Genomic DNA, 11,749 nt, shown 5'->3' with positions numbered 1-11,749 from the left:
TACAGAATGCGAGAGACAAGGCTAGCCAACAATTTGTGTGCAAAAGATCTGGGGATAAACTCAATATGAGTCAACAATGTGATAAGGCAGCCACAAAGGCTAATTTGATCTTAGACTACCTTATAAGAGGCAAAGTATCCAGAACAGGAAAGGAAGGCAAGAGTTTTGCTGACCTCTGACCTAGTTACATTAGAGCTACAATACTATATTTGATTCCAGGCAACAAAATTAAGGACTCTGGAGTCTAGATGGAGAACATCCAGAAGAAGGGGAACCAGGATGATGAGTGGCTATTATAGGATCAACTGAAGGAACTGGGAATGTTTAACCTGGAGAACAGATGACTTAGAAGAAACATGACAGTTCATTTCAAATTCTTGAAGGCCTGTAATACAGAAGAGGGATTAAAATTGTTTTTCTTGGTCCTAGAGAGCAGAACTTGGAAAAATGGGTTACAGAAAAGCCAATTTAGGCTCAAAGTGAAGAAAAAATGCCTAACAATTAGAGCTAACCAAAAGCAGAATGGGTTGCCTTAAGAGGTAGTATGTTTCCCCTTACTAATGGTCTTCAAGAGAAGGAAGGTTAGAGGACAACTTGTTGGAGATTTAAGGAGTGAATTCCTGTACATGTACACATTTTGGATTAGATGGCCTCTGAGGGCTCCTCCAAGTCTTAGATTCTATGAAGTACCTGATCCAGTCCTTGGCAGTTTGGCTGACTAGAGGGAATAGGAAATGGCTTTACCCTCAACTGATTTAGGAGAGGCATCTCTGTGCAAATATCAGGCCTAATATCTTCCTTTCTCTCAAAGCAATGAGAATGTCTGCCTGCTATGAGTCAGTCACATTAAGTCAAACCAAATAAGACACATTTAAAAATTTTTCTTCCCCCTTTAATTGACCATGGTAAAGCCATGACATTTCATTTGGTAACCTGCTTATAATTATAAAAATCATTCCACCTGGCCCAACCTATATTGCCCTGGGCAAAACTTCCAGGCAATTCCAATCTCCTTCTGCCCTGTTCTTACAAACTGCATATAAAAACAATGTCTGCGGCATCCTAGGTGAAGACGAATTCAGTGCGATGCATATTGGAGGTGAAGATGATGATTATGTCCTTGACAAGCCTCTATTGTCCAGGTCCTTTACCTGCAAGACAAATTAGCTACTTTAGCCTTTTGCAAGACCCTTTAAAATCAGGGAGCATCACTATTCAGCAAATACTGTTAGGAAAACTAGAAAGTAGTCTGGCACAAATGAGATACATTAACATATCACACCACATATACCAAGATAAACTTCAAATGATATAAAGGATGACATCATAAACAAATTAGAGAAGGATAGAAGATATTACCTATGGTTATGGGATCAGATATATGGATAAAAGTTTATGACAAAAAGAGAGAGTTCACAGTAAAAAAGACAATTGTGATTACATAAGATTAAAAAATTTCTGTACAAACAAAACTAATCCAACTAAAATTTATAAGAATAAGAGTCATTAGGGTCAGCTAGGTGGTGCAGTGAACAGAGCACTGGCACTGGACTCAAGAGGAGCTGAGTTCGAATCCAGCCTCAGACACTTGACACCTATTAGCCGTGTGACCTTGGGCAAGTCACTTAACCCCAGTTGCCCTACTTTCCCCCTCCAAAAAGCAAAAAAAAAAACAAACAAAAAAAACAGTCACTTCCCAATTGATAAATAGTCAAAGGATATGAATAGGTAGTTTTCAGAGGAAGAAATCCAAGCTATCAACCCATTTGAAAAAAATATTCGAAATCACTAAAAACTAAGAGAAATGAAAACTAAAACAACTCTAAGGTACCAAGTTGCATTCATCAGGTTGACTTAAAAAAGGAAAATGACAAATGCTGGTGGGGCTGCTTGTAAAGCTGTGAACTAGTCCAACCATTATGGAAAGCAATTTAGAACTATGTCCAAAAAGCTATTAAACTATGCATATCTTTTGACCCAGATAATACTACTAGGTCTATGCCCCAAAGTGATCAAAGAAAGAGTAAAAAGACCCATGTGTTCAAAAATAGTTCTAGAAGATTTTTTGTGGTGGCAGAGAATTGGGAACTGAGAAGGTATCCACATCAATTAGGAAATAGTTAAACGTTATGGTATATGAAAGTGATGGAATACTATTGTGCTGTAAGAAATAATGAAGGGGATGGTTTCAGAAAAAACCTGAGAAGACCTGTAAGAACTGATGCAAAGTAAAGTGAGAAGAACCAGGAAAATAATTTATATAATGACAGCAATACTGTAAAGACTAACAACTTTAAAAGATCTAAGAACTCTCATCAACACAATGATTAATCATAATTCTAAAAGATTCGTGACAAAGCATGCTAGAGACTCAGCAGATTGAGGCATTTTTTTTTTTTTTGGACATAGCTAATGCAGGAATTTGTTTAACTTGACTATACATATTTTGAAACAAGATTTGTTTTTCTTGCTTTCTCACTGGGGTAAAAAGAAGATGGAAGAGAGTAAATTTGAAGTTGAAAATGAAATAATACTGAATTTTTATTTTATTTTATGCCTTTTTTTGGAGGGCAATTGGGGTTAAGTAACTTGCCCAAGGTTACACGGCTAGTTTTTTTTTTTTTTGGTGTGTGGGTGTTAAGTGTGTGAGGCCAAAACCGAACTCAGGTCCTCCTGACTCTGGGGCTGGCGCTTTACTCACTGCGCCACCTAGCCACCCCCTGAAAATGGAATAATATTGAATTTTTAAATATTAAAATAAAATCTAGGAATATATTCTTCCTTTGGTATTAGGTGTGGTTCAACCAAAAGTAAAGTGAGTTGCGTGCTGATGCCTAATGTGGCTTTGGTATTAAGCAAAAATTTTATTTTCCTCTGAAAAACTTATTCCTTATTTTCCTAATTTTATTTATTTTCTGATAATTCCTTATTATTATTCTTATTCCTTACTTTTGAGAATATCTAGGACAAAATTATAAAATCAATACCCTTTAACATATTATGACCAACTCTTAAAATATATGTAAACAAGTCTAAATAGAAAACTAATGCTGATAGAAATCCTTAAAGCACATATTTTCTTTCTACTCAACTGTAACAACCCCAAATAAAAATTATACACACACACATATATAAAACACACACACACACACATATATTCTGATTCAGTTGTAAGCTTTCCTGAGAGTTACTTATGGAAATTCTCATAAATAAAAAAGGTATAGCCCATCAAAATCAAGGATTAATCCAAAAAAACTCTTAGGAGTTAGTACTGACAGAAGATTTAAAATACAAAACTAGAAAAGACCTTAGGGATGATCTAGTCCAACTTTCTCATTTTACAAATGAAGAAACTGAAGCCTAGAAAAATATGTTAAATAATTTGCACCAAAATCACATAAATAGTAAGTACTGGTACCAGGATTCAAATTCATATTTTTTAAGCTTGAAAACAATCCCAGTGCTTTTACTCATAATACAGCACTGCAGCATGCACTAACCTTGTATATCCTGACCAGCCAATGTTCTGTGGTATATGCTTCTTCTAGGACATCAAGTTCAAAATCTTTGTTACCAATCTCAGCATTTCTGACCCTGTCATAGCCGGGTGGACGCTCTAGGAAGGGGGAAAAAAAGTCACGTGCCATTATTTGCATCTAAAAATATCTGCTAGAGTGTATATTAATAAAACTGTAATAGGCAAAGATGAGAAGGGGAGATTACACAAAACATTCTCTCTATAAAAGATACCCAGCAGAATGCAGAGCTCATCCTTTCTTAAAAACACAGGACAGGCTGGCCTTCAGCCCCCTTGAGGAATTATGACAATTAACTAGGGAGAAAAACATGTAAACACTCCAAGAGACTCCATGAGAAACCCAGGTAGGGGTCTAAATGACATTCTTGGCACTAAAGGTTCCCTAAAGTCAAAGAAGGGATTTCAGATGTCAGATGCCTAGACCCAATGGAGATAGCATTAAGATATGCAAAGTCAACAGATGGTTTTATGGCTAAAGCAGGATTCCCTCAGAGTAGCATGCTTGAGAAATTAGGGACCTTGTCCTATTCCAGCCCATATCATACCCATTCCTTTTTTTCTTGCTTTTTGGGGGGCAATTGGGGTTAAGTGACTTGCCCAGGGTCACACGGCTATTTTTTGTGTTAAGTGTCTGAGGCCAGATCTGAACCCAGGTCCTCCTGACTCCAGGGCCAGTGCTCTATTCACTGCACCACCTAGCCTCCCCATCATACCCATTCTTTACCACACTGTCCTTCACTCACTGGCTTCTGTGTAGACCTGTCCAAAGCGGTAGTAACACATCTTGTACATGAGGCAGTTGAGGAGCACTGGGGAACCTTCCCGGTCAACACGGAACTCCCCAGTTGGGGTATAGTAGTCATGTTCCTTGATGTGCTTGCCTGTGTCTGTGCTCCCCCCAATCCGGACCATCCATAGAAACTTGTTAATGTCTATAAAACAAAAAGAAACCATATTTTTCAAATTGAGGTCAAAACAAGACAAATTCTCCCGCGTCCCTATTTCCAAGGAAATTTCCTCTTGAAATCAAATGTTTTTCTCTTGTGGGGGAAGAAATATCTAATTCTAACCACTGTGGTAGAAGAAGGAAAGGGGAGATAAGATACTATGTTTAGTATTCAATTATAAGACCCCCATAGCATTTGAGACAATAAATCCTAAACATAACATCTTTAAACTGGCATTGAAGAAGAATGCATATTGATTTTCAGCTGGGACAAGCCTCCCCAAAGATACAGAACAGGGAATAGGATAAGTCCATCTTTGCTTTATCAGCCACAAAACCTGGAACTAGCCTCATAAATATGTATGATGACTATCGACAAAGTACATACATTAAAAACCATTCCCAACTTCTTAGCCTATGCTAGTAATTAGGTGAGGTCACTCCATCACCCTCTTTGTTATCCCTTTTGCCAAAAACACCAAACACAGGATTTGGAGAGTTAGACAAATGAACTTTGGCAGAAGGTCAGTTTAAAAGTGCTCTACTGGCACATCAGAATTGTACTGCTTCCCATGCACATGCTTTTAGGAAGGCAATATAACATTCAAGAGTCTATATTACTATCCCTCTTTTACAGATGGAAAAACTGAGGTACAAGATTAAGTAATCTGTCCAGATCACATAGTCAGTTAGGAGCAAAACTAAATATAGAATCCTAGAGTCCTGAATCCCACACTCTAGGTATTATTAGACCAGCTGTCCACAGGCAGGGTTTTATTATGGGGTTTTGGGTACCTGTCTGGTAGTCCCAGGTGTAGAAGTCTGAGGTTATTTAGGGAAGAAAGAGTGTAGAGGATAGTCCACTACTCAAAGATGAACCTCCTAGTAGACTTCAAAAAAGGAAAAGTATGAAATGTCGTGTGATATCACACTATCTCACATTGCTAAGAGAATCTAGACTCTAATCACAATTTTGTTTCGTGATCTGTAGAACATCTAGAAAATAGGTATTTAATAGGAAATGAATAATAATTAAATTGAGGCAGAATATAGCTTGAAAATTAATATTTTTCATGAAAGACATTGAAAGGGGTTGAACTTAAGGATATTTAAGAAGCCTAATACAAGAGGCATGACTATAAAGTAATTAGACAACCCATCAAGATTCAAACACTTGAATGATTATTATTCCCTTTAAAAAGAAGTTCCCCTTAAGATGCTACATTTATTCTAATGATGGGCCAATACTCAAAACAACTCTGGAACTCCTTTTGGAAGTTTCTAGAGACTGCCACCTCTTTGAACAATCTCAGTGGTACTAAATCTTAATCACAGAGTGGATTTGATTTTCTGAGACAATAAAAAATCATGTGATGTTGAGTCTGATGAATAAGATGGGTGGTCAAACAGGATAAAGATAAATTTGGTCAAAAACTTTCCCAGAACATCTACTAGTTGGAGCACCATTATAGTGGAAGATTCTATCACTGAGCTTTAAGTTCTTTTCTCATTCAAATACTTTAGAATGTCTACATAATAAGCTTAACTGGCCACAAAAGACAAAATCTGCATGAACAATGCTAGTAAAATCAAAGAAACAAATAAACAATATCATCCCCTAGAATTTTGACCTGGATATTTTACTGAGTCTAATGGATGTTGGAATTTTCCACTGCAAACTTTGATACTACTTTTGGGTTATATTAAATATACTTCACTAACCAGTTATTTTCCTCAAAAAAGCATTAAGCACATCAAACTTCCCTTGAAAAACAAGTCTTCACTGTTTCTGTTCATCAATTCAACTATGTGGCACAATCCACAGAAATTTTCTTGCAAAAGTCTGTTTCTTTAAAGATAATTTGTAGCCATCATTCTCACTGTTAATCACTTATTTGAAAGGTAAACCTTTGACTCTTTCCACATTCTTGTCAGTCCTATAAGGATGACTGCTTCATGTAGAACTGCACTTTCTCCACCTTCTCTAAGCCTTTTATGCCAGTCATATGCATTTGCTCTTGGCCTTCTATCTCCATAGTTTCTTTTACTATATTATCTTACTTGCAGGTATTTTTATAGGCTTTTTACTAAAAAAGACACTCCTTTTAAAGACATAAAAACATGTATTCTGTTTGGAGAGACAAGCCCAGCAATAAGTATTCCTGCAGGTGCAACATGCTGCTACATGTCCCTGCTACAATGATCTTTCCTCTACTTCTACACACCCCATAAAGAAAATATCATTTTTGTATAGTTATGCCTAATACAATCCATGAGACTGGAGGACAAATAGGTGATTTCTAAGACCGTTCCCAGCACTAAGTCTGATTCTGTGTTTTTGTCAGTGCCATGTGCATCAGGAAGCACAGATGACCAAAAATAATGTGAACTTTTTTAAGAAAATAGTACATGGTCTGATAATGTATGTTTATGTAAAACAGGATTATTCTAATAAATATGTAATCTCTTTGGCATCAAATTAAAGGGATATATAAATATATATACCAGTTGTTTTACCACTGGGAAAAGCTAACTCTCTTTAGGAGGGCAAGAAATCTATGGTCAAGAATAGAGACTGTTTAGGGTACCACAAGACCAATTATTTACTCTATTCCCATAAGGTATGTGAGTAATTTGGAATGGAACAGTTACCAGTTGTGTAGCCAGTTTCAGTATGACAATCCTAAAAATCTCCATTTCAGCACACAAATGGCTTCAGTTTCACCATATCCTTGCTGGTTATTTATTTTCTCTGTTGAGGCAAATACTAATGAGCCTTTTCTCTAAGAGAAGCATTAGTGAGAAATATAATAGAAGCTTGAATTTTAAAAGTCCTCTTTAGGAGTTATTTACTGAGTCTAACCAGTGAAATCATCCAGAAGAGAATCAAGGACATTACCATCAGAAGAATATCCAGTGAGGCCTCCAAATATGACTAGAACATAGCTGACATCAAGCTCCCTCATGATCTCATAGGCCTTCTCTTCTGTGGATGCCATAGCCTAGAAGAATAAAGAGATATCCCAGTTTCAGAACAAGGTTATACTGATCCCTCTAAAAAGAAGTATTTCCTACCAAGACCCATATTCCGAATGTGTGAAGAGTTCTTCCACCTACCTGCCCTACTCGAGAAATGTGAGTATTGTTCCAGGTATTGTTGTCTACTAAGATTGTCCTGTTTGCCATAGCTGTGATCTGGTAGCCATAATCCCACCATGACATGATCTTTGCATCCTGGAAGGATGGGGAAAGAGGAAGATTAGAAACTGGGTTCCTGCTTTGGCATATGTTGCCAGGTATGTAGGGAAATAAAAGGGAAAAGGACATATAAATAAAAGGTTATCCAATAATCTTGGACAACTAAGAGCATTTTCATGTAACTATGAATCATATATCAGTATATAACATCCCATCTCTTATAATTCTACACCCAAACTCACTTTCTGCAAGGGAGATAAGAGGGAAGTAAAACACCCATGACAATAGTAGCATTGTTACAAAGAAAATGAAGCATAGTTAGTTGGAAGGAAGCCAGGAGTTGAATGTGTAATATGATGAATAATATGGCAACCAAACGTGATAATTATCAAGCGTTTAGGTGAAGCTAGACACTGTGCTAGATGCTGAGATTACATAAAATTAATAATAAAATATGACCCTGTACTAAAAAAACTGATAACTTAGGGAGAAAAAAGTCAGGGACATAAATAACAACTGCTACTTTCACCTACGTAGCCCTTATATTTTCAAATTAGAATATGTTAACTGAATGGAAAAGGTACAAAACATTATTAGAAAACACCTTATTTTTTTAAAAAAGAAAACTTCAGGAACTGGAGATATTTTATTCTGGAAAAGAGATCATGGAGGACAAGAATGCTGTTGTCAAATAGTGGGAGGACAGGAATGTGGGGGAGACAAAACTTATTTTATGTAATTACAAAAGGTAAAGGTAAATTCTACATTCATTGGTATCTCACAGTATGAACAAGATCTCATAACTCAATTTTTTTTTATGTGCAAAATAAAGAATTGGCTAGATCAAGGGTTCTTAAATTTTTATGTGTCATGGACCCCTTTGACAGGCTGATAAAGCGTCAATAGCCCCTTCTCAGAATTATATTTTTAAATGCATAAGATAAAATAAATAGGATTGCAAAGGGAACCAATTATGTTGAAATACAGTTATCAAATTTTTTTTTTAAAACAAATTCACGGATTCCTGATTAAGAATTACTATAGTAGATGGCTTCTAAAGTCCTTCTAACTGTAAGAATCTATGATGTTATTCAGTCAGGACTTAGTGCAGCTAAAAATTGCTACCCCACCATCATGACCCATTTTTCCATTTCTTTAACTCCCCAAATATTTACCTCTGGAGTGTTGTGCCTAAGCCAGTAGTAAGCCTCTCTGAAGTCATCAAATATGATCCTGCTTCCATCTCCACCTCGTGCAGAAAGCACAATAGAAGGAGAAGAGTAGGCTTCACTGGTGACCCATGTTGAATGGAAAGTGTAAGTGATAAGGAAAAAAGCCATGACCAAGATCATCCCACTTGCCACCTGGGGAAGAAATAAACTTCTTAAAAAGACATCACCTCAAGTTTCTCATTATTCATTTCTCAAATTGTGCTCTACTACAGCAATCTCCAAGCTAGAAACTGTCAAGTTTCTAATACATTCAATCATGCATGCTAGATGAGCCAAAACAAGAAATGGATTAAATTCCAAAGGATACAAAATTGGGTCTCTTTTGAGATAAAACAGAGAGGAAATTCCAAAGAGATGAATGCTATCATAGAAAAGCTTCAATTATAATTAGTTTTTAAGAGGTTGTATAAAGACAGGCATACAAATTGAAATTCAGTGTTAGTGGAGATATAAACTGGTCCTACCATTCTGGAAAATAATTTCAAATTGCTCTAAGTCACTAACATGTTCATACTCTGACTCTGAGATCCATTACTAGGTATATATACTTCAAAGGAAGGTGAGTGATAAAAAGAAAGTACTTTTTGTAGTACTGATATAGTTTGGTATTTATAAGACCTTTTTGTAGTAATAAAGCACTAGAAATAAAGTAGATCCTCATTAACTGGGGAATGGCTAAACAAAATGTGGTTACATGAATGTAATGGAATATTATTGTGCTGTAAAAACATTGAAAATATGCAGAAGCATGGGAAAATCTAAGTGAATTAATGCAAACTAAAGTAAGCAGCATCAGGAAAACACTATACACAATGATTATAACAATTTAAATGAAGTATCAACAACTAAACAATCAAAATCGAATGTTTTGAAATTATAGTAACAAAGCTTAGCTCAAAAGGAGAGATATGAGAAGGCATCTCTCCTTTTTTGCAGAAGTGGGGCATGTGGGTGTAGGACATTACATATAATGATAAACTTTTATGATGTGATAGTTGGTCTTGTTAAATTTTTTTTCATCTCTTTTTTTGTTATAAAGGATGGCTCATTGGGAATAGGAGGGAGGATACACTGGAAAATGTAGGTCATCTAAAAAATAGCAATAAAAATATTTTTAAAATTTTAAATAAAGTCCATCTACATAAATCTGGAAGGCATAAATAGAAGCATCAGTTTCTTACCCTAAATGTTATAAAAATGATAGCAATTCAAGTTATATAGTGTTTAAATTACTATAACAATAAGGAACCAAATTATGTAGTATTTTATAAAAACATCTGGAACCAGAACAGACTACTGGAAAAGACCGGAAAGCATCAGTTACATTAGTCTTCCTCGGATTCCTACAAGCTAGCAATTGTGCCATTGGTAAGTTAGTCTATACCTATAAACCCCACTTAACCATCCTCACCTTGCTTTACTCATTGGTTAATGCTCACCTCATTCTTAATAGGGTAAGTAGAGTCCTGTTGCTTTTTGCTTTTCTTATCTGGACGACTAATGTCCAGATTTTTCATGTAGGTAGAAAGGACTTGGGAGACTCCAATACCAGAAAGAATGCACATCACAGGGGCAAGGACTAGCATCAACCGTACCTGGGAAAGAGAAAGGAAGCACAATCAATAACACATCACCACAGATAAGTAAAATCTTTCTCTTTTCTTTTTTTAATTCTGAGCCTACTTATAATCTAGCACTTATCAACCCAATCATCAACAATTTAGGTGACTACTATATGCTGAATATTGTAAGAGCTGGGAATAAAAAGACAAAAATGATACACTCTACCTTTCAAGGAGCTAACATTTCGTTAGAGGAAACAATATATACACATATAAATATATGCAAATATGCACAAAGTAAATACAAGTTCATTTCCACCTGAGAGGTACTAGTAGCTAGTTATGTGTTGGGAAGGTAGGGCAGAAGAAATCAGAAAAGTCTCATTTAAGAGCTGATACTTAAGCTGACCTTTGAAGGAAAATAGAAATTCTAAGAGGCAGAGGTGAAAAAGAAGCAAATTCCAGCCTTGGGGGAGAGTCAGTGAAAAAACAGTGAGATAATGAGAGATGTAATGTCATGTATAAGGAACAGCAAGTTCAATTTGGCTGAACCAGCAAGTATGTGAAGGGGAGTAATGTTTAAGTTTGGAAAGGTACAACAAAACCCAGTTGTGAAGGACTTTAGATGCCAAACAGAGAACTTTATATTTGATCCTAGAAGCAAAAGGAAGCCACTGGATTTTTTTGCTCAAGGGAATGACATGGTCAGACCTGTACTTTAAGAATATCACTTTAAGGGGCGGCTAGGTGGCGCAGTGAGTAAAGCGCTGGTCCTGGAGTCGGGAGGACCTGAGTTCGGTTCCAGCCTGAGACACTTAACACCCACACAAAAAATACTAGCTGTGTAACCTTGGGCAAGTTACTTAACCCCAAATTGCCCTCCAAAAGGCAAAAAAAAAAAGAATATCACTTTAGCAGCATAATGGTAGTAAGACTGGAAGGAGAAGAGTATTGAAGCAAGGAGATCAATTAAGAGACTATTACACTAGTCCAGGTGAGAGATAATGAGAACCTGAACTGGGATATGTGGCCATCCAAGTAAAAAAGAAACATGTAAAAGATGACATGTAGGTAATAATAACAAGACTTGGCTAACTGTGTATATGGGGTGATGGAGAGTAAGGAATTGAGAATGATTCTGAGGTAAGGGTTTGGTACCCAAAACACATAGCGAATTGGTAGAAATATTTAAGACCAAAAGCCATTCTCCAAAAGGTCAAAGGATGTGAATATATGGGGGGGAGGGGGGCGGAGCCAAAATGGCAGAGTAAAA

General features: G+C 36.4%; 1 protein-coding gene across 1 annotated transcript in view; it reads right to left on the bottom strand.

Annotated features, from left to right (window-relative positions):
• Positions 1–870: 870 nt before the first annotated feature.
• STT3A (STT3 oligosaccharyltransferase complex catalytic subunit A) overlaps positions 871–11,749 on the bottom strand; it is a 29,744-nt gene continuing 18,865 nt past the window's right edge. The window contains exons 12-18 of the mRNA XM_069080524.1: positions 10,354–10,509; positions 8,858–9,046; positions 7,602–7,718; positions 7,384–7,486; positions 4,282–4,470; positions 3,501–3,616; positions 871–1,151 (exon numbers count right to left, since the gene is read on the bottom strand). Coding sequence (XP_068936625.1) covers positions 1,113–1,151; positions 3,501–3,616; positions 4,282–4,470; positions 7,384–7,486; positions 7,602–7,718; positions 8,858–9,046; positions 10,354–10,509 — 909 coding nt within the window. The 3' untranslated portion in view covers positions 871–1,112. The remainder of the gene's footprint in view (positions 1,152–3,500; positions 3,617–4,281; positions 4,471–7,383; positions 7,487–7,601; positions 7,719–8,857; positions 9,047–10,353; positions 10,510–11,749) is intronic.

This window comes from Petaurus breviceps, unplaced genomic scaffold (genome assembly GCF_028583685.1).
Source record: "Petaurus breviceps papuanus isolate PSGF00001 unplaced genomic scaffold, PetGlider_PUasm1.0 91133, whole genome shotgun sequence".
Classification (NCBI taxonomy): Eukaryota; Metazoa; Chordata; class Mammalia; order Diprotodontia; family Petauridae; genus Petaurus; species Petaurus breviceps.
Note: the sequence above shows the minus strand (reverse complement) of the source record. Positions and strands in the feature narration are given on the sequence as shown.